This window comes from Centropristis striata, chromosome 1, assembly GCF_030273125.1.
Source record: "Centropristis striata isolate RG_2023a ecotype Rhode Island chromosome 1, C.striata_1.0, whole genome shotgun sequence".
Lineage (NCBI taxonomy): Eukaryota > Metazoa > Chordata > Actinopteri > Perciformes > Serranidae > Centropristis > Centropristis striata.
The window spans coordinates 1,056,869-1,080,358 of NC_081517.1; the positions used below are offsets into that span (position 1 = coordinate 1,056,869).

Consider the following 23,490-nt stretch of genomic DNA (forward strand, 5'->3'; position numbering starts at 1 on the left):
ACTCGTAATAGACAACAGACAGGAAAAGACAAGAGGAGAAAAACAAAAATAAACAAAAACAAAACGAAACAACAACAAGTGCACCTAATACTTCATGTTACAGGATTGTTCAAGGGCAGGTGTAATCATTCAGAATTCCAGTTCCAGGCCAAATAAATTGTTCACATAAGTGATTAGAGGGTCCCAGGTTTTGTGGAATCTGTTAGTGGAACCGTTGAGGGTACATCTGATCTTTTCCATCTTAAGGTTCTGCATAACGTCCCTTATCCAGTGGTGATGTGATGGAGTGGCAACCTTCCACTTGAATAAAATTAAGCTCCTAGCTAATAAGGAGGAAAAGGCAATGACCCTCTGTAAGTGAACAGGGGGAACAGATCCCGTTGGATCAGATAACCAACCAAAAACAGCAACCAAAGGAGAAGAATAATACTTTTTATACAGAATGTAGGTAGTACAAATATTTTTTTGTCGGTGAAATTTGAAATCAGACACTTAGAATATACTGATTTTGATTCGCTATAACTACTTTTAGCTAAGATTTGGTTGCCTTTCAAACCTGCCGGGAGGATTTAGGGATAAAACAGAAAAAGGCCTAACCTTCGTCCTCCTGATCCGTGTTGTTTGTTGTTCTCAGGTGCAGGAACACCTGGAGGACCTCCTGGTGTCCCGTGGTGATGTCATCGCTCTGCAGCACGATGCTGGCCCCGCCTCCCTTCTCCGCTGCCAATCTTCCCCAAACTCACCGTGGCGACAACCCGTCTTAGCCCTCAACCAGTCCGAGTGGTTCTGGCTGAACAACACCGGACAGACAGCAGAACCCCGGACGGAGCAGGACGCCGGCCCGCCGCCGCCGGAGCCGGAGCTGGACGTGCAGGCGCTGGTGGCGGACGGCGAGGGCGGCTGGCTGGAGGACGTGGTCTGTCCTGTCAGAGTCCTCTACGTGGGACACAGTGAGACTCTGCTGCAGGGAGCTCAGCTGGCTGCTGGTCTGGCCCAGCCCGGACTCTACAGCCTGCTGGTAGGACAGCAAATCCCAGCATGCATCTGACAGATTTTGACATATTTGTTTGTTTTTATTTTCAAATATTCATGCATTTTCGTGTGTGAGTGTTTGCTGTGCAAATATTATTTGTCTTTACCCCCTTTTTAGAGACCGAGCACTAACGGTGCGAGGACCCTATTGAAATTGGTCCGTTTTTTATTCTTCTTCTCCCAAATGAATCGCCTTTTTGGGGGCTTTATCATATTCAAAAACTCACCATTTTTGGAATATACATCAATCTCCCAGTAAATTTACGTATTCTAGTATTCGCGGGAATGGCCGTGGCAAAATGACTCACTAGCGCCCCCTAAATTTCATATCCTCCCACTGGTTTGTCGGAGACACACGAAATTTGGTACATACGTGTATCATGGGAAGACGCACCAAAAAGTCAGTGGAAGCCATATCCTAAAACGTACAGGAAGTCAGCCATCTTGGATGGAATATGGAATTTTTGCCATTTCCAGGTCGCATAATTTAACGAACTCCTCCTACAGATTTTACCCAATTCACTTCAAACTTGGTCAGTACCATCACAAGGCCTTTGGGTATAAATCTTTACCGACGGTCACACTATGTGGGCGTGGCATGGCTGCAAAATATGGCGTCTCGCCATAACACACGAGACTGGATAACTTGACCATACATTGTCCAATCTGTCCCAAATTTCACACACGATTAGGGTCCAGCCCTGAACACACCCACGGGTCAGTATTGACACACAGTCATAGCGCCCCCTGCTGGCTACAGGAAGTAACATGTTATACACCAACCCCGAGCACAGTGGTAGCAGACACGCCATTTGGGACGCATAGGGACTGAGCCCACATCGCCTCCCCCGACGTGCCCTTCCCCGACGGCTCCACTCTGCTCGGTCCCGTTCAGTCCTGCTTGCAGGCCTAGTTGCTTTTTGTCCTGTATTGGTACTGCCTTTCATTTAATGCCAAAATAACTGAGACATTAAATGTGATAACTTCCAGGTGACTTCAGCCGAGCCGTCCTACCCGGCCTCAGCTTCCTGCCCGCTGCGGGTGGTGCCTCCTCTGGGCTTGACCATCCTCCACCCGCTGCCCCAGAACGGCACCTTCTACCTGCAGCCCAACGACACCAAGCTGCTGCTGCGTGTCCAGTCTCGCTACCTGACCAAGGCGTCTCGGCGCTCCAGCAACCACAGCGTCACCTTCCAGCCCAGCTGTCCGCTGGAGTTTTCCTCCAGCGCGGCGCTCTGCCAGCCCGGGCCCAGCTCCGCCTCCGGGGTGGAGTTTGCAGAGCCGAGCCTCTACGCGGTGCTGGATCTGAGCCTGGGGGCGGAGGAGCAGGGGAGCCCGGTGCAGGTGGAGCTGGAGGCCCATAACAACGTGACGGAGGCCAGCCTGGCGGTGGTGATCCACCTGGAGGAGCCGCTCAGAGACCTGATGGTGCAGCCGCACCCGGCACACAGGGTGCTGATGGAGTCAGTGGTGGTGAGTCTGTGGTTACTTCACTGGTTGTTGTTTTTTATATATTTTTATTGACTCACAGCTGCAGTAAACAGTACAATCAAAGAGACATATTTTCATTTTCTTATATAACCCAACACCCATTCCACTCCCCCCAGAGACCCTTACATCGTTGTATTAATAGGTTAATATACTAGATCAATTAAGACAACAGTGTGTAGAAAAAATATGTATATACATTAATAATAATAAAATAAAAAATAAAAAATAAATATATATATATACACATATATACACACATACATAAACAATATATATATATAAAATAGAATAATTAAAAATAAAAATAAAAAAATTAAATAGTAATAATAATAATAATAATAATAAAATATACATATATATACATGCACACATACATATAAAAATATATATATATATATATATAAGAAAATACACATCAACATATATACACACACCCCCACACACAAATATACACTTACCTATCCATATATTCAATTGAAATCTATACAAAGACTATATATTTTATGCTACATTTGATAAACTTTTGACGGATTAAGATGTTCTGGAGATGTAATAAAAAAGGTACAGAATTTATGGGAATACCCATCAGTCCATGCCCATTCATGGTGATTTTTGGTACTGTATGCACACTTCAATGTACTGTCTTTTTATGATGTATTTTTCTGTGGATGTCAAAGTATTGATGTGTGGCTGTCTGCTGACCTGTCCTGGGTATAACAACTCTAGTTAGAAAAAGCTGCTGCAGATAATGATTAATGGATGTTTTTTGTGTGTTTTAGAGCTACACAGCATCAGTGCTTAAAGGCTCCAACCCCACGTTTAAATGGACGGTGGATGACAAGCCGTACTTCACCTACTACAACACGGTGCTCAACGTCATCTACCAGCACGCCGCCGTCTACAAGCTCACCGTGAGTTCCTGTTCACATCCAGAACCAGTCATAATATCAGTCACACTGACACACTTCTGTTCTGTCTCATCTCCTGCTGGAATACTGATGGTTTTAAGGTGAGGTGGAAGATGAGGTTTCCTGCACAAGGTAGCGGCTAACTGATGCTAGCGGCTAACTGATACTACCGGCTAACTGATGCTAGCGGCTAACTGATGCTAGCGGCTAACTGATACTACCGGCTAACTGATGCTAGCGCAGGGGCCTCAAACTCAAATTACCTGGGGGCCGCTGGAAGCAGGCCCCTAGCAAAATGACCAAAAAAAGACACAAAATTACTAAAAAAGACACAAAATTATTACAAAAAGATACAAAATGACCAAAAAAAGACACAAAATGCCCCAAAAAAAGACACAAAATTACAATAAAAAAGACACAAAATGACCAAAAAAAGACAGAATTACCAAAAAAGACACAAAATTATTACAAAAAGACAAAAAAATTACCAAAAAAAGACACTAAATTACGATAAAAAAGACACAAAATCTAAAAAAAAAAAACACAAAATTACCAAAAAAGACACAGAATTATTTTAAAAAGACACAAAATTACCAGAAAAGACACATAATTACCAATAAATGACATACAGTTATTTAAAAAAAAGACACAAAATTACCAAAAAAAGGTGGGGGCCACAAAATATCGTCGCGAGGGCCGCAATTGGCCCGCGGGCTGCGAGTTTGAGACCCATGTGCTAGCGGCTAAATGATGCTAGCGGCTAACTGATACTACCGGCTAACTGATGCTAGCGGCTAACTGATGCTAGCGGCTAACTGATGCTAGCGGCGCTGCTTGTTACAGCTACAAGAGTAGCCATTAGCGTATCAATGCTAACTCAAAATTGTGGTCGCAACATTAGCTGACATTTCATAGCAGCGTTACAATCGTGCCAATTCAGCACATTGCAGAAGTTAGTTGTTGAGCAAAGTTGAGTTAAACTATTTTAACGAGTTGAGCAAACTCAAAAACAAAACTTTAAATATTTAGTTTAATTGTCCAACTTAAATTTTGATCTAAGTTTATTGCCTTGAAATTTTGAGTTCACCCAACTTTTCTTTTTTGCAGTGTATAAATATTGTTGCTTTTCTGTCTCATTTCCTGCTGGAATACTGATTGTTTTAAGGTGAAAGATGAGGTTTGTTTTTGATACCCAGCTTTTTAATGGGGGATCCATAAACTGTATGCAAATTCATTGGGATGAAGTTTGGAAGTAAAGTTTAACTGGAAGGTTTATCTTCCAGAATAGACAGTTTCACAAACAATAACATTTCTGTTAATTTCGTTTTAAAGAAAGAAGTCTGTTGCACATGAAAACTGACTTGATTCTGTGCTAACACATTTTTCACAGGTATATGGAATTGTTAGACACAACACTCCTTGCCTGTCAAATCAACAAAGTTTTCTTTTTAAGACCTTTTTTGTTACTATAGAGACTCAGTCTGCAGCTAACAAGTATTTTCACCATCACTTGTAATCTGCTGAGTAATTGTTGGTCTATAAATATCCCTGAAGATGCCTTCGCTGCTTTACTGTTTGCCATAGAGACAACACCAGGCTGCATATAGTCACGTTGAAGAATAAGAATAAAATGAGATGATTCATTGTTGTTGCAGATTAATTAATTTAATGTGTGTTTACTAAATAGGTCACGACACATGTTTACACCTCTTCCTGTTGTGTCACAATTAAAGCAAACCTACTGTAGATTAGGGCCGGGCTATTAATCACAGTTTTTTTCAATTTCAATTTTGGCTTACAATGATAATGTCAACAAGATAACTATGATTAAAAATATGTGCCACACATACGTTTCACTGATTCAGTGGAAGAAGTTCAGTTGGTTGTGACAGAGCACGACAACATTTTTAATCTAATTTATTTATTTATTTTAACACTTGAGGGAAAAAATGTGTACAGGAGAATGTAAACATCTATCACATCTTCTTGATCACAATAGTAATGTTGAAAAAAATAAAATAACATCAACAACAACAAAAATGCTAAATAAATCTACATGGTGACATAGGAGTGCCCTCTATTACAAATATGTGTTGCATCACCCTGATTTCATATTGAATCCCCTAATCTATTTTCTTTTATGTTCTACCCATTTTGTCCACTTTGTGTAAAATATGTTTGCGAGTCTCTCTTCCTTGTCAAATTTTTCTTCCGCTGCTCTCATTTTTATATATTATTTTTTGCAATGAACATTTATTTTTAGGTTTTTTTTTAGAAGGTTGTAGACGAATGGCAACATTACAACATAGCTCATTGCATTTTTATTCTATTATTATTTTGATATTATTAATTAAAAAGTATTTTATGTGATTTGTTTTATGTATCACATTATTTTTTATTTGTTTTACAGGTGAATTATATTTAAAGTTCTGTTAAAATAAAAAAAAGTAAAGTTTAATAAATGCAGGATATTTCTCATCGTCAATGAGTAATCGTTTTAAACGTGGTCATAATAATGACCAAACTAATTGTGATTATTCGTTTGTCATAACCTGGCTCCTAGGCTATGACAAATAAGGAATAGGACACAAAGGATGTCTAGAAATTAATTAATTTATTAAATTAACTTAAACAGTGTATCTTAATTTTGCCCCTTTCAATAGTTCAATAATAAAACGACGAAAGCAGGGTTTGGAGTCAGACCATTTAGATTTGTGTATATGAAATTTTCCAAGGATAATTAGAAGTTGTATTATGTAGGCAGTGTTGTTGTCCATCTTATCGAAAATAAAATAGAGCATCACATCAAACACAGTAAAATGTATAGTAGTACCCATTTTTTCATGCATATCATTCCGCCTTACGAGCCTTTACCTTCTAACCAGCTGTTTTCATGTGGTGTCTCTCCAGGTGACGGCCATGAACCACGTCAGCGCCCTGACGGAGCATTTCAACGTGACGGTGGACCGGCTGCAGCCGATGGCCAACCTGACGGTGAAGGGCGTGCCGGACGTCGTCCCTCAGGGCTCCACCCAGACGCTCACCACCTCCCTGCTGGTCGACATGTCGGTGGCCGCCACCTTCAGGTACCAACACAACCACAGACTTCGCTTAACTCAAAATTCGTGAAATAGCCACGGAATCGCTCAAATTTCCGTGAAACTGACACGGATTTGGCTACAATGCAAGTTAATGACAGTCATATCCCGTGGCTATTCCAACATACAAAGTGATTATGTACATTCACTGAGTGAATATTTAGAAAATAAAACATATATTTCTCGCTAGAAATGTGATCAAAATCCATTTTTATGCAGAAACTAAGTCAAAATATTGATTTTTCACTAAAAATGAGAGAACTGTCCGCCATGTTTTTTGTTCTGACCGCCGGGACCTTGAAAGTCACGTGACTTGGAACAAACCAATAGGAACAAATATCCATGGAATAGCCACGGGATATGACTGTCATTAACTTGCATTGTAGCAAAATCCGTGTCAGTTTCACGGAAATTTGAGCGATTCCGTGGCTATTCCACGGATTTCTGTGAGACCAGGTTCGATAGAGAGATGTGTTCTGTGTTAACCCATTGAGGCCGAAAATGCCTGTTAAACCTCTGGGCGATTTTAAAATCAGCCCCTAAAACCTGAAGTTTTTCTGTAAATTCAACAGAAGTGTCAACGCTTCTACTAAATAATAGATTTTTCAGCCTCTGTAGCAGATAGAAATGAAATTCAAAAAGTATTTGAGAGCTTATACAAATACTACAAAACGACATATCCGCTTGTCAGGCTTCAGTGGGTTAAACAACAGAAATAACTTTTAAAAACTGACTATATTTCTGTGTCTCTTCTTCTCTTTATTGTAAAAACAGAGTGCATCTGTTTGTGTTTTGTGTTTGACTCCTTTCTTCTCCTCTATCTTTCTGTTTTTGTCTTCCTGTGTGCAATAATAGCAGAGCAGCAGTCAAACCATGCAGAGCCTTGGATTTATAACTGTGTGGTTAGAGCAGATTGCTGACAAGAATTTTCCCTTCTGCTCGGCTGTTTCCCCTCTACTTTTTTTCCCCCCTTTTTCTTCCACTCTTTCTCTTTTGCTCTTTTCTCTCCCTCCCTCTTTCACATTCCCACCCTCCCAGTTATGGAGCACACTTTCACTTAGTTTCCCTCCACTCTCACCATTCTTGGTCCAGAGAGGCTTCCTGAGTTTTGAGTTTCCACTTCTCCTCGTCCAAAAACCCTCTAATGCCTTGTCAGAGAAGATCCCACTTTCCAGCTGGTGCCTGTGAGTGTGTGTGTGTGTGTGTGTGTGTGTGTGTGTGTGTGTGTCAGAGTTCTTACGGCTGCTTGAAATCCTTGAAAATGCTTGAATTTAAATGTATTTTCAAGGTTTAAAAAGTGCTTTGGTTTTGGATAAAGTGCTTGTAAATGCTTGAAGTTCTTACTGTTTTTATAGATAGATAGATAGATAGATAGATAGATAGATAGATAGATAGATAGATAGATAGATAGATAGATAGATAGATAGATAGACTTTATTTATCCCAAGCTGGGAAATTACAGTGTAGCAGCAGCATTACACACAGAGACAATAACAACACAATTAAATAAAAACAACAACCTAGGCATATTTCAAGCAATAAAATATAAAAATACAATAAAAATACAATAAAATATAAAGTGCCTAAAGAAGGAGTAGAATCAGTCCTTTTCTCTTGTAATCTGACTATATCCATCTATAGACAATAGATAATCACATGTTCAATGTTAAAAATAATGAGTATCTATCTGAAATGAAGAGAGTCCCTCCTAAAAGTGTAACACCATCTCTGTTGGTGTGGTTCAGTGAAATCTCCCCCTTTTAGTATGTAAGAACTCATCTAAAACATGCAGTTTACAACAGGTGTAAGATACTGGAAAACAGTGGCGGTTCTAGACCAGTTTTACTGTGGGGGCCAAGGAGGGGCCAGTGTTTAATCAGAGGGGCTCATTAGCACATGAAAAATGGCAAAGATGATATTTAAGTATTTAAAATCTTTGAATGTCTTGAAAAAGACACAAAATGAGAAGAAAAAAAAACCCACAGAAGACATAAAAATGACAAAAAAAGACACAAAATGTCCATAAAAAGACACAAAATAACTAAAACAGACACAAAAAAGACACATAAATGACACCAATGACAAAAAAAGACACAAAATAACAAAAAAAGACACAAAATTAATAAAAAAGACACAAAATAACAAAAAAAAGACACAAAATTAATAAAAAAGAACAACAACAGACACAAAATTACAAAAAAAAGACACAAAAAAAGACACAAAATGACTTACAAAGACATGTAAAGACATGAAAAGGATTCAAAAATGGACAAAATAGCCCAATAAGACTCCAGAGAGTTAAACTATTATACAATGTAACATTCTGGGTTCCTTTTGTGTACAAAGAGATATTGTTTGAACAAAAAAAAGGTTAGAATTGTTCCATTGTTCATTGTTATAAATTGATCATTTTATTATTAATTTGACACAGGGGCCACAGCAGGAGGCTTCTTCACAGGGGCAGTGGCCCCTGGAGGCCCCTGTGGAGAACCGCCACTGCTGGAAAAGCTTCAAAATTGACCTTGAGAAATGCTTGAATTTGACCACTGCTAAAGCGTACGAACCCTGGTGTGTGTGTGTGTGTGTGTGTGCGTGTGAATGAAAATGGTAATCAGTGCATTTATTCATCTGAGATCCATGTATTTCTCTGAAGGTCCTCCTTTAATAACTTAACCCTATAAAGCCAAGTGTATCATATTTGATACACAAGTTTTTGAGACCTCTAAATCATCAGAGTGATTTTTTTTTTTTTCTTGAAAAACCTGATGTATACATGTGTTGAAGAAAAAAAATATATAAACACCAGATGTAGCCCAAATAATTTGCAGGTTCCACTGGTGGATCCATCATTGCGGCATGAAAACTTCATATGAGCAGATGTATGATGTTGTCTAATTTGGAAAAAAAATATTTTGTATGTTTGAGAACATTTTTAAAAGGAAAGTCAAAGTTTAATTGGTTAAAAATATTTTTAGGTTGCACGAAAAGACCCGGTGTATCAAATATGATGCAAATTAGAATTCATACATGCAAATTGATATAGATTTTTTTTGTTTGTTTTTTTGGTTAGCAGGTTCAATAAACATAATAGAATTTTCTGGCATTGTTTCATGGTTCAGGCTTTATATGGTTAACTTGTGTCTGTTATGCTGCAGATGGTCTTTTGGTGACGGTGGATATGAGGAGATTGAATACAAGCCCCCCCACCCCCCCTCCCTCCTCTGCCCGGACCACCCTAACCAGGTGCTGCTGAGCAGCAACGTCACCTATGTTTACTCCCAGCCAGGTAAGCCCTCACCTGTTCTATCAGCACCATGACTCATGGAGCAGCAGCTCATTCTGTTTGACTTTTCTTGTCATTTGCACAAAATTAAGATGTTTGAACTTGCCCGGAACCTAATTAATTTTCAAACACACCAAGCGACTATAATAATGGATTTCTACTTTAAATTCCCTCATAAATCCTCCACATTATAATTTAAAAAAAAAGATTAGATACTTTCTTATTTAATATTAATGTTATTTTTTCTGTCTAATCCAATGGATGGTGAACGGAAGAAACCAGCACAGTAAAATGAACAATAAATAGTTTTAAGACACGTTGCATGCAGATTTTGTAGTGTTTAAAAACATTTTACATATATAATGATAACAACAACAAAAATGGCTCATAATAGTTTAATTTAAGAGCTGATATCTAGACATTTTCTATGGTTTTCTTGATCGTCACCAAAATCATTATTAAGAGAACCATGTTAAATGTCTAGATATCAGCTCTTAAATTAAACTCTTATCAGCTATTTTTGTTGTTATCATTATATTTGTCCAAACAAATGTACCTTTAGTTGTACCAGGCTTTAAAATGAACAAGAAATTGAAGAAAAAGGGTGGTCTAATATTTTTTTCCATGATTGTATATATAATATATATTTTGACACAGGGGTGTGCCATATCGTATCGTTCACGATAATATCGGTATATTTTTTTTACGGTTAAAAAAAATGCATATCATGATATTGGCAACGTTCCTACTTCTTGATGTAGCGGCGTAAGGTTAACAATTAAAGTTGTTTTAATCACAAAAAGCTACTTACTCCCTGTTGCTAAACACATGCAGCTTTCAAAATAAGAGCACGGTGTGTTAACAGAATCCACCACAGAATTTACAAGAAGACTGTCAAAATAAGATGCCTTAAATAAAACATACAAGAACCTTTATTCTCCTTTACAAAATGTCATTAAAATATGCCCCCAAAACCCTAAATGGTTACTTTTTATTATTTGCTCATACTCAAGAGTCAAGAGTAAACGTTTTTGTACATTTTCTATATCTTTTTAAGTATTTCGTAATATCATGAAGAATAATCGTTATCGCAAAAATAGCCTGAAATATCGTGATATTCTTTTAGGGACGTATCGCCCAGCCCTATTTTGACATGTATAAGTAATATAACATCTCATGTTTATGTAACCACGGTTTAAACTCAAATGATAAAAAAGATGTCCAATCAAATAAGTCTGTGCTTTTAGGTGGAGAGATATTGATGAAGCTGGCAGATAATAACACTAATTAACCCTGTTCTCCTTCTCCGTACAGGAATATACACCGCGCTGGTGTCAGTGTCCAACCGCTACGAGAACATCAGTCAGAGCATCAACATGAGTGTCTACAGCATCCTGACTCGTGTCGACATACAAACAGAGCCACGACTCCTCCTCACGGGCAAATCAGCTGATTTTGAGGCTCACCCTCTGCCCTCGCCGTACGGCATCCACTACGACTGGCACTTCGGAGACGGATCTGCCGCGCTGCAGGGACGCCGCGTCAAACACACCTACACGCAGAGCGGCGTGGTTAACGTCTGCGTTTCTGTAAACAACACCATCAGCTCTATGGAGGCTTGTGCTGAGATGTTTGTATACGAGGAGATTGAAGATCTAACAGCAGAAAGCTCGTCTCCCACAGAGCTCCACAGTCCGACTGAAGTGTGGGCGCGGCTTAAATCGGGGAACAACATCACCTGGACGTTCTCCATGGGCGACGGGATCGTCAACACGAGATCTGAACCTCGCGTGTCACACCAATATATCAAAGATGGCAACTACACCGTGAACGTGACGGCAGCCAACGCCGTGAGCTCCGGCTGGACCGTCCTCCCCGTGCAGGTGTTTGTCTTCCAGGTTGTGAGGATGGAGCCGTCCGGGTGTGTCCAGGAGCAAACCCCCATCCATTTTCAGACCTGGGTGTCCGGTAACGCATCAGCTCATCTTTACGAGTGGAGCTTCGGGGACGGAAGCCCAAACGAGACTCACCAGGGCGTCCCCGGAGTCTCTCACACCTACAGGACCAGCGGCAGTTACCACCTCGCTCTGCTGCTCTCCAGCGGGGTCAACAAGGCCAGCAAGGCCACCTTCTTCAACTGGGTGTGTGTGCAGCCAGCTTTAACCAACATCAGCCTCACACTTGAGAAATCCCACTACGCCGTCGGGGAGGAGATCCAGCTCCAGGTCAGATCAGAGCCGGAGTTCAACTACAGCTATCAGTGGGACTTTGGCCGAGAGGAAGACGTGCTGATCGGCCGTTCTGGGAACATCCTGACGACGTATAAGAACCCAGGTCGCTACAACGTGACCGTCGTTGTCTTCAACAACATCTCCACCAGCACCACCAGCGTTGTGATTGAGGTTCTGATGCCCATAGGTCCGATTGTGATTCAACATAATGGAACTAAGTGCAATAACTTGACTCTCAGAGAGCCGTACGCTTTCTCAACTTCTTCCATCGCCTCCGACGTCACGTACACCTGGAACTTTGGAGACGGAAACGTGCTGACAGGCCAGAATATCCTCCACACCTATAACATCTCTGGAAGCTACAATATCACACTAACAGCAGCCAACACAGTCAGCAGGAACCAGACGACGTTACCTGCCGCTGTGCTGGCACCAATCCGCGGGCTGAGCGTCAACGCCAGCCTGGTGAACGTGCCTCTGAACGCCTCGGTCAACTTCGAGGCCCACAAGGACGAGGGAGATGATGTTCGGTTCTCCTGGATCTTGTGTGACCGCTGCACCCCGATCCCCGGGGCACACACCATGTTCTACACCTTCCGCTCCGTCGGCACCTTCAACATCATCGTGACGGCGGAGAACGACGTCGGAACGACACAAGCGAGTATCTTCCTGTACGTCCAGCGTGAACTGGAGGGGCTGCAGATTTTAGCCGAGGATGAGAGTGGAGGAGGTGGAGGAACAGGAGTGGACGGTTGCTGCTTTGCTACAAACCGTGTTCTCCACCTTCATGCAGGATTAAAGGAAGGAACCAACATGACGTTCACTTGGAACCTCATCAAAGAGCTGGACCCTCCTCAGCTCAACATAAGTGGGAAGACGGTGGAGGTGAACTTCTCCACTCCAGGCCCATGTGACATCTTCCTCCGGGCAGCCAACCTGCTGGGCCACCAGGCCGTCAACAGAACCATCTACTTCCTGGAGCGAGCCGGAGGGGTGGAGCTGCAGATCAGCGACAACCCAGTCGCAGTCAATGCTTCAACTAACATGACGGTGCTGAGTGCTGAAGGATCAAACCTGCAGTACCGCTGGTCTGTGAACCAGGACCTTCTGCCGGGGAACGAGCCCTGGATGGCTCACACCTTCAACAGTCCCGGCCTGAAGCGAGTCACCGTGGAGGTCTTCAACGAAGTCAGCTCAGAGGTTGAGTCCAAGATCGTCAATGTCCAGGAAGTCATTTCCGGGCTGACATTCACCGCAAAAACAGAGCAAGACCAGGTAGCAACAGGCTACGTAGCAACAGGCGCTAACGTCTCCCTCAAGGGCGAGGTGGGGACAGGAACTGATGTGAGGTGGACGTGGCTGTTGAACGGAAGAACAGAAACAGGAAGTGAAACTTCTGTGATTTTCCAGGAGGCAAAAACTGCCGTAGTTACTCTCAACGCGACCAATGACGTCAGCGGGGCCGTGGTGTCCAGAGAGTTCTTTGTTCAGGACAAGATTCAGGGCTTGGAGCTGAAGGCGAGTAAAACCATCGTAGCAGTCGGCGAGAATGTGGAGTTCACCATAACTATAGCGGGGGGCTCGGACGTCTGCCTCATCCTCAGCATCAGCGGAGACGCCACCATCAGCCAGCCCAACCACACCTACATCCACACATTCACCAGGGTGGACACCTACATGGTGAACCTCACCGCCCACAACAGGGTAAGGTCCAAGCATTCACTCAGTTTATACTGCCAGACACTATGTTTTTCTTTTGGCTTTTAACCCTCTATGGCAGTAGTTCTCAACCTTTTTGAGTCGCGACCCCCAATTTAGCATGCATGTTGTCCGCGACCCCCGCTCACTGAACAGAATCTCACATGCACAGTTCGGAAATGATCAAAAAAAGACAAAAAATGACCAAAAAAGGAAACAAAATGACCAAAAAAGACACAAATTGACCACAAAATGATAAAAAAAAAGACACAAAATGACCTAAAAAGAAAAAAATGACCAAAAAAAGACATTAAGTGACCAAAAACACATTAACACATAATGACCAAAAAAGACACAAATTGACCACAAAATGACAAAAAAAGACACAAAATGACCAGAAAAGAGAAAAATGACCAAAAAAGGAAACAAAATGACCAAAATAGACACAAATTGACCACAAAATGATAAAAAAAAGACAAAATGACCACAAAATAATAAAAAAAAGACACAAAATGACCTAAAAAGAAACAAAATGACCAAAGACCCCCAGAAATCATCTCACGACCCCAATTGGGGTCCCGACCCCAAGGTTGAGAACAGCTGCTCTATGGTATGGTGCTGCCCTCAGGCAACATTCCCATTTTTGGCCTGTCAAATTTCTACAATGCATGTTTTTGAGTGATGGGATACTTTATAAAAGCGGGAAGAGTCTAGGGAACCAATAGCAAAGCTTTAATTTGTCACATGACCTCAAGGCGGCCATATTGAAACCCTATTTTGCAGACTTTTCCAAAGGAAACAGCTTTGACATTTTGCGCCACAAAAAATCACTCAAAACGTCATTTCCTTCCCTTTTCCATCTGGACAAAAAATATTCCTATACTGATTGGTGAGCAAATCATCATTTTTGATAGTTTCATACACTTAGAACGTTCAAGACATTCATTTCAATGGTACAATGTTTCCTACAGGCAACTTTCAGACAAGAAACCAGTTAAAAAAGTTCCTTTTATGATGTTTTTTAAATTTAAAATGTTTTATATTGTACCCTGTTGAAGCTACTGAATCTTTTACACGTATTTATTAAACAAATTATGTTAAAATCAATTTTAAAAACTTTTTTTTTCACTTTTTCACAAACCCCAAAAACTTCCAAAAAATAATAATTATAACATTTCTTCAGATTATGATTATTTGATGTATTATAAGACAAAAAAAACAACTGGCATCATAATGCGTACCATAGAGGGTTAATTTAATAAAACTAATGCAGTGCACATATTTTGTTGTGATATGACCATCCAGGTGAGTTCCAAGAGGCACAACCTGCAGGTGGAGGTGATGGAGCTGGTGCGGGACCTTTCCATCCTCGGCAGCTCTGCAGCCATCCCTGTAGGCGTACGGAGACTGTTTATAGCCAACATCCGGACGGGCAATCCGGTTCATTTCCTCTGGACTTTTGATCTGTATCACCTCCACAAGGCGCCACATATGGGCAAAGAGGTCAGTCACCTAACTATGAATGATAACAATAGTGAATAAATACATTTCTTTTTTTTTTTTTTTTACTTTCTTTTTATTGAACATTTTAACAAACATTTTGCATACATCTGGTATACATAAATCAAACCCCTCCAATAATACATCTTCAGATTACACTTTCCATCTTTCATCTTGGATCAGATTTAAATTAACTTTACATTTTTATTCACTCCAATAAAATTGTGCAACTAAAATAGTAGTCATCCAATGTCATCCAAAAAATATGACTAATCAAACAGCATTTTGTTCCAGTGTAGCAAAATTTTAGAAATAAAAATAAGCAAAAAAAAACAATAAAATAATTATAATTTTTTTTAAAAACAACATAACTTTTCAACTTCTGTAGCTACAATTCAGGGTACTTTTCCTTCTAATGATGGTCATCTCAGATAAAGTCAGATCTAATTGATTTTATGTACTCTACCCAATTTTTCCATATTCTTTTAAATCTGTCTTCCTCCAGTCTCACGGAGAAAGTTAATTTTTCCATCACATAAATATTATGTATAACCTCCATCCAGTCCTCAATCTTAGCTTCCTCCTTTTTCATCCACTTTCTGGTAATTGCTTTTTTGCTTGCAATCAACATTATTTTATACATGTGTTTGTCTCCTGATCTCGTAAAGTCAATGTCTGATTTCCCCAAATATTAAACCTCAAAAGTGAATAAATACATTTCACAACATGATGCTGTTTAACAGCCAAGGGGGTCAATAATCTACAATACACAGTGCCCTTACTGTACAAAGACTGCTCTCAATGGAGACACAAAATCAACCCAGTTTTTCCAGTATATTATAAAAGTATCTGTTTTTAGTCTAGTTGAGAAAGTCAGCTTCTCCATTTTATATATATCCAGCATTACCTCTACCCAATCCTCTAGTTTTGGTGCATCTGTTTTTAGCCATTTTCTGGTGATGAATAAATACATTTCACAACATGAAGCTGTTTAACAGTGATGTGTCTTGCAAGGTTATAATAGTTTTGGATTTTTCATTAGTTTTAGTTTTAATTTCGTTGTGAATTTTTGTTTTCAAATTCAGTTAGTTTTTAGAGTGAGTTTTCTAGTTTTAGTTTAGTTTTTATTAGTTTTAGTTTTTTTGTAATGGGCTATGTGTTGGGTGCCAGATTCAAAGAGGTCATAATAAATGTTTCCTTTATTTCCTTTGGTTTATCATCTCAGCCCCAATAAGGTTATTAACTCTTACAGTTCTGGGTGTTTTGAATTTTGGTTCTAGTGTAAACATCCCAGTCTCAGTAAACATATTCACCATGTGTTGCATGTTCTAATAGAAACACTGAATTATGAATGAAAAAACGAAAACTAAGGACATTTTCACTATAATTTTAGTTAGTTTTGTAACCACAAAATACAGTTTCAGTTAGTTATCGTTTTTTAAAAAACTCTAGTTTTTATTTTTATTTCAGTTAACGAAAATCTTTTTTCAACTCTAATTTTCGTTAGTTTTCGTTAACTATAATAACCTTGGTGTCTTGTTGAATCACACACCCCCAGGTGTACTACACGCCAGAGGAACCAGGTTTACTGATCATCTACCTGAAGGCCTTCAACGCGCTGCACTCTCAGAACATCACCAAGCACATCTGGGTGCAGCACCTGCTGACGGCGGCCCAGCTGTACGCGGCGCCCCAGGACACTTTCATCAACAAGACGGTGACCCTGATGGCCTCCGTCACGCCCAGATCCTCGGTGGAGTGCTTGTGGAGCTTTGGAGACGGCTCTACTCCGGTTCACACCAACACCACCACAGTGGGCCACGAGTACAGCCTCCCAGGACACTACCTGGTCCAGGTAAGTGTCTTTGAACTTCACTACAGGCCAAACGTTTGGAAGCAAAATCAAATTTGTACACAAAAAGATTCACTAAAGAGTCACTTATTATAGTCCGGCGGCTTAGGACCAGATTTGGGAAGAAAGGGGACACGTCGGACAAAAGCACCAAATTTTTTCCACATCCTCTCTATCACTATAGGTTTCAATTTTTGGTAGGAGCCACTTCATCAAGATTGCAGATCGGAGATGGCACCCATATAAAGTCTATGAGAACCAATAAATCTTCTAAGCCACTTAGAAGGTCAATCTTGGTGTCAAAATATACATTTCCTGGGTCAAAGAATAATTTAAAGCTACTGAGAATATCACTAGATGATCAAATAGATATGTTCATTTTGGCCATGTATTTACATAATTATTAGATTCCAAACATTTTCATCTCAGGATTCCCTGCTGCAGCACTTGAAGCGAGTTGCCTACCAGTCTGGGTGAAAATGAACATTTCTATTTGATCAAATAATCATCTAGTGATATTCTCAACAGCTTTAAATGATTCCTTGACCCAGAAAATGTAGATTTTGACACCAAGATTGACCTTCTAATTGGCTTGGAAGATGTATTGGTTTCTCATAGACTTTATATGGGTGCCATCTCCTACCAAAAATTGAAACCTATAGTGATAGAGAGCACGTGGAAAAAATGTGGTGCTTTTGTCCAGCGTGTCCCCTTTATTCAGCTAAGTCGCCTGACTATTAGAATACATTTTGACTATAATTATCAGGTCTTTGGGTTTTTTTTTTTTTTTTTTTAAATTCACTTTTTATTGAGGAATTTTTAACATTTTATACAGAACAAAGAACAGGAACAGTTGGGGTGGGGGGTACCAATATCACACAGCGTCATCATTTTCTCCTATCATCATTCTTTGCAGCAGTCGTTGTTAATTAAATGACAGTTTTATATAAAATCAGAACTTGTAGGCTTAACATATTCTGTCCATTTTGACCAGGTTTTGTAAAATGAGTCCATTTGTAACTTTAGATGAAAAGTCACTTTTTCCATTGTGTAGATGTCTTGTATGATGTTGATCCAGTCCTCATGTTGTGGTTGCTCAGGTTTGAGCCATCTCCTGGTAATAACGGCCTTTTTGCTTGCTGCTAAAAGAATATAAAGCAATTTCTTATCTGCATTGCTAAAGCCGTCTAGTAATATGTTACCGAGATAGATTCAAATAGGTCTTTGGGTTTTTATTGCTTTGACTTTGTGTATTCTTCTTTCCTTAATGTATAAATCTGAACTCTTGTTTCTTTTGCCAGAGATATGATCCAGTTGAGATTTATTGGGATTTTTGTATCCAATCTTTTAAAAGCCAAAGAGCTAAAGTGAAAAATGCAAACTGTGATTTGTTTTTTTTACTTTTGCACTGAAGTTGTGACTCTTTCAAATCTTCTCAACCCTGAAACTTATTTTCTTTTGTTAACATTTATTCAGCAATAGATCATGTAGTAAACACATCCAAAAATCCAAAGAACTGGGTTTTAAGAAAGCCATTGTGAACACAACATTGAAGTTGCTTCCAAACGTTTGGCCTGTAGTGTACACCAAGGTTATTATAGTTAATGAAAGCTAACGAAAACTAACGAAATAACGAAAACTAGAATTGAAAAAACATTTTCGTTAACTGAAATAAAAATAAAAACTAGAGTTTTTTAAAAAACGATAACTAACTGAAACTGTTTTTTGTGGTTACAAAACTAACTAAAACTAACTAAAATTATAATGAAAATGTCCTTAGTTTTCGTTTTTTTGTCAACTTTTTCCATTCATAATTCAGTGTTTCTATTTGAACATGCAACACATGGTGAATATGTTTACTGAGACTGGGATGTTTACACTAGAACCAAAATACAAAACAGTTAATAACCTTATTGGGGCTGAGATGAATAAACCAAAGGAAATAAAGGCAAAAAAATGTTATGACCTCTTTGAATCTGGCACCAACATATAGCTCATTAAAAAAAACTAAAACTAACACTAAAACTAATAAAAACTAAACTAAAACTAAGCATTTTCAAAAAATAAGAACTGAACTAAAACTAAAAAACTCACTCTAAAAACTCATCAAAACTAACTGAATTTGAAAACTAAAATTCACAACGAAATTAAAACTAAAACCAAAGAAAAATCCAAAACTATTATAACCTTGGTGTACATGACAGCCATCTGAAAAATAGAATCCTGTGTGACATCTTGACATAATCCCAGTTTTTAGATTCTACAAGCTTGTTTTTCTGCTGTCCAGGTGAACTGCAGTAACCTGGTGAGCTGGGTTCTGGCCCAGGTGGAAGTAAACATCAGTGTATTGGAGTGTGAGGAGCCAGAAGTGCAGGTGGTTCAAGCCCCCCGTCTGGCCATTTGGCGCTACCAGCCCACTCTGGTGGAGGCGAGCGTGGACCTGAAGGGCTGCCTCCGCTACGGCGCTCAGTACCTGTGGCAGATCCTCGCTACGCCCTCCTGTGATAATGACAAAGAGCCCCGTGTTCCCTCTGGGGCCACTCAGCCCTCCCAGTCCGTGCTGGTCCCGGTGATCCGGCTGCCAGCGGAGGTGGACGTGCGGCGGCTGCAGCTGTCGTTGCCAAAGATGGCGCTCGCGGCGGGGAACTACACCTTGGTGTTCTCTATGTCGTATGAAGGCGTGCCGCTGAGGAAGGCTGCCTGTCTGCATCTCAGCGTCATGGCAACCAGGTCAGTGGAGGAACACAACACTCACTCTTTCTCTGTGGACTACATTCTTTCTCACCTTTATATATTGTTTTGTTTTTTTTAAATATGTGTTTATTAAATTTTCAAAAGACAAAACAGGAACACATACATTTTTTCCCCTCAGCTGTCTCCCTCTTGAACACTACACAGAGGTGACCCACCTACTGTCCTGTATTTGCCCACATTAATGAATGTTTTTGACTATTTATGACTATTTATTACCATCCATTCATCTACCTGCACTGCTGCTTACTGTACATATCTCTACTGTATATATTTCTATAACTGTATATATCCTATAGCATATTCAATTCATACCTGCACTATATTTATACTCTGTGTTCATATGTAAATACCCCGCACTTTACTACTCTGCACTTCTGGTTAGATGCTAAACTACATTTCGTTGTCCTAGTACTTGTACTCTGTTCAATGACAATAAAGTTGAATCTAATCTAATCTAATCTAATGACAAAAACAAAAAACATACATTTGGCCCACATATATATTTATCCATTATCCAATTTAAAACCTTTATATATTGTTGATTATTTCTTAATTAATGGTTACAATAATGAATACTGACAATGGTGAAATACTGTAGATCATCATCATGGTCCAGCACCCACTGAGAAGAAAACAATACTTTCACCCCAATACATGAAACAAATACAGTCATGGAACAAATTATTAGACCACCCTTTTTCTTCAATGTTGTGTTCATTTTAATGCCTGGTACAACTAAAGGTAAATTTATTTGAACAAATATAATGATAACAAAAAAAATAGCTGATAATAGTTTAGCTGAACAGCTGATATCTAGACATTTTTTTTCTTGATAATAACCAAAATCCTCATCAAGAAAAACATGGAAAATGTCTAGATATCAGCTGTTAAATTAAACTCCTATCAGCTATTTTTGTTGTTATTGTAACCCTTATTTCTTGTCGGGGTATCGTTCTCCAGTCTCTCGGGCTGATGGGTGATGAGCGGGCTACAAGATAACTCCACACTTATTCCTTTATCTTCTTTAATAACCAACATCGGCAGGACAGTATACAGCTTTCCACTTCACGGTCACAACACAAGAGAAACCCCGCGAAGCTACCACATCCGCTTGACTACCCCTCACCTATACTTGTCCCCCAAAACAAGGGCAGGTAGGAACTCATTAACTTTGGCAAGGGGACAAGTAATATCAACTTAAATATAACACATGAAAATGAATACATAAATTATAGTGAAAGTTCCATAAATAATAATGAAATAATTATTGTATATAATAATAACTTAAATGATTAAATAACCCAAAACATATTTTTTCCATTAAGTAAGGTTACATTATCATTATATTTGTCCAAACAAATGTTCCTTTAGTTGTACGGGGCATTAAATAAACGGTGGTCTAATAATTTTTTCCATGACTGTATGAAGGAATCTGGATTTATAATGTAGAGTTGGATCAGCCATCAGGAGCTGTGTGATGTTAATTTGCAGCACTTTTTTCCTGTCAGCCTGATGCCGATCATAGAGGGGGGCACCTACAGGGTCTGGTCCAAGACTCAGGACCTGAAGCTGAGCGCCGTGCAGTCCTACGACCCCAACATGGACCCAGACAGCCAGTCGCTGCTCCACTACCACTGGGACTGTCTCAGCACCTCTAAGGTAAGAGTGGCAGGCCTTCACCAGCAACCTTTTTTAGAGGTTTGCATTCATTCTTTATATTTCTAATGCTAAACAATTGGCCCATCCCATATGGAATTACAAGACACCACTATTTGACATACATCTTTCCGTCTTACACACAAAACAAGCAGAGAATTGATTGATTGATTGATTGATTGATTGATTTTATTTGACCATTCTTGATATAAAAAATATGAAACAGCAACCTGTGTCATGCATAATATAAATAGATAAAAAATAGTCAGGGATGACACAATAAAGCCCTAAGGCTTATTTCCATTGTGGTCCCTATAAGGCAGGAGACAGGGGACAGTAGCAGCATATCTTACATAAATCAAACAAGTATCATTCTTACATACATACAAACATACATGCATCAATCATTCATAAGCCACATAAAAACATAAATTGCAGTTTCAAATATACACGACAGATACAGATTGCCAACATTCTAAGATTGGTGTTTAAACCATTTTTTCAAGTTTTGTTTAAAACTGCGTCTGCTTCTGATTGATTTAAGTAACCAGGTCACCTGTTCCAGAGAATAGTTTCAGCATAAAGAAAGGACTTTTTACCCATGTTTGTCTTAACTCTAAGTCTGATTAACTTGTTTTGTGAGGTCTGTAGCCTATGCTTCAAATTCATTGTGACGCCATTATACCATGAGCCACATGCAGAAGGAAAAAGAAAAATACAATCCCAAATTCTCACTCAAAGAATCTCAGTAAAAAGCTTTTTTCCCTATTCACCAAGGCTCTTTCTATATAAGCTGAAAATGTGTGTTTCTTTGTGTTTACAAAATCAATATCTATTTTTATGTCACCAGACAAAGCATCGTGCTGTTCACAATAAAAAAGGAAAGTAGAAAACAACCATACAAGAACTCAACTGACTATATAGAGATCTTTATTTTTCAGACAAATGATGATGCAACATGATTCTCTCTACCATATTTTTTCTCAGAATGTGGCAGAAAGTCACAAACTTTCTCAAATGAAAACAAAATATTACACTAGAATGTGTTTCTGACAGTCAGTCATTGTGTCAGATGGGCCTTATATGAGGTAAGCGGTTGTGAATTGCCACTCAGTTTGTAATCCATCAGGTCTGAAGTGACCAGAAACATCTGCCAAAGCAAATAGAACATAAGCTCAGCAGATCTAAATGTGTTTGCTCAATCTGTGAACAAATGCAAGAAACAAGAAGCAAAAAATTAAATCAAAAATAAGGAAAAGAGACAACAGTAGCAGCTACTCGGTTTGTCATTCATTGCAAGCTCGGACTTCTCCAGGCAGCATATATCTAAATGTAGCTGATATTATTTCATGCAGTCATTACACTTATTAAGTTAGACATGTGTTTATTAGTAAATGACGTCCATATGTATCTGCTAGAGCAGTAGTTCTCAACCTTTTTGAGTCGCGACCCCCAATTTAACATGCATGTTGTCCGCGACCCCCACTCACTGAACACAATCTCACATGCACAGTTCAGATCACCCAAAAAAGAAACAAAATGACCAAAAAAGACACAAAATGACCAAAAAAGACACAAAATGACCAAAAAGACACAAAATGACCAAAAAAGACACAAAATGACCAAAAAGACACAAAATGACCAAAAAAGACACATACTGACCAAAAAGACACAAAATGACCAAAAAAGACACAAAATGACTAAACAAGACACAAAATGACCAAAAAAGACACAAAATGACCAAAAAGACACAAAATGACCAAAAAAGACACATACTGACCAAAAAGACACAAAATGACCAAAAAAGACACAAAATGACTAAACAAGACACAAAATGACCAAAAAAGACACATACTGACCAAAAAGACACAAAATGACCACAAAGACACAAAATGACCAAAAAAAGAAAACAAAATGACCAAAAAGACACAAAATGACCAAAAAAAGACACAAAATGACCAAAAAAAGACACAAAATTACTAAAAAA

At 39.3% G+C, this 23,490-nt stretch overlaps 1 protein-coding gene across 1 annotated transcript in view; it reads left to right on the forward strand.

Moving 5' to 3' along the window:
• Positions 1 to 23,490, forward strand: part of pkd1a (polycystic kidney disease 1a) — a 155,196-nt gene that overhangs the window by 73,515 nt on the left and 58,191 nt on the right. Inside the window, exons 14-23 of the mRNA XM_059348971.1 lie at positions 635 to 1,018; positions 2,023 to 2,505; positions 3,303 to 3,434; positions 6,342 to 6,517; positions 9,685 to 9,815; positions 11,127 to 13,747; positions 15,047 to 15,244; positions 16,800 to 17,096; positions 19,381 to 19,823; positions 21,356 to 21,506. Coding sequence (XP_059204954.1) covers positions 635 to 1,018; positions 2,023 to 2,505; positions 3,303 to 3,434; positions 6,342 to 6,517; positions 9,685 to 9,815; positions 11,127 to 13,747; positions 15,047 to 15,244; positions 16,800 to 17,096; positions 19,381 to 19,823; positions 21,356 to 21,506 — 5,016 coding nt within the window. The remainder of the gene's footprint in view (positions 1 to 634; positions 1,019 to 2,022; positions 2,506 to 3,302; positions 3,435 to 6,341; positions 6,518 to 9,684; positions 9,816 to 11,126; positions 13,748 to 15,046; positions 15,245 to 16,799; positions 17,097 to 19,380; positions 19,824 to 21,355; positions 21,507 to 23,490) is intronic.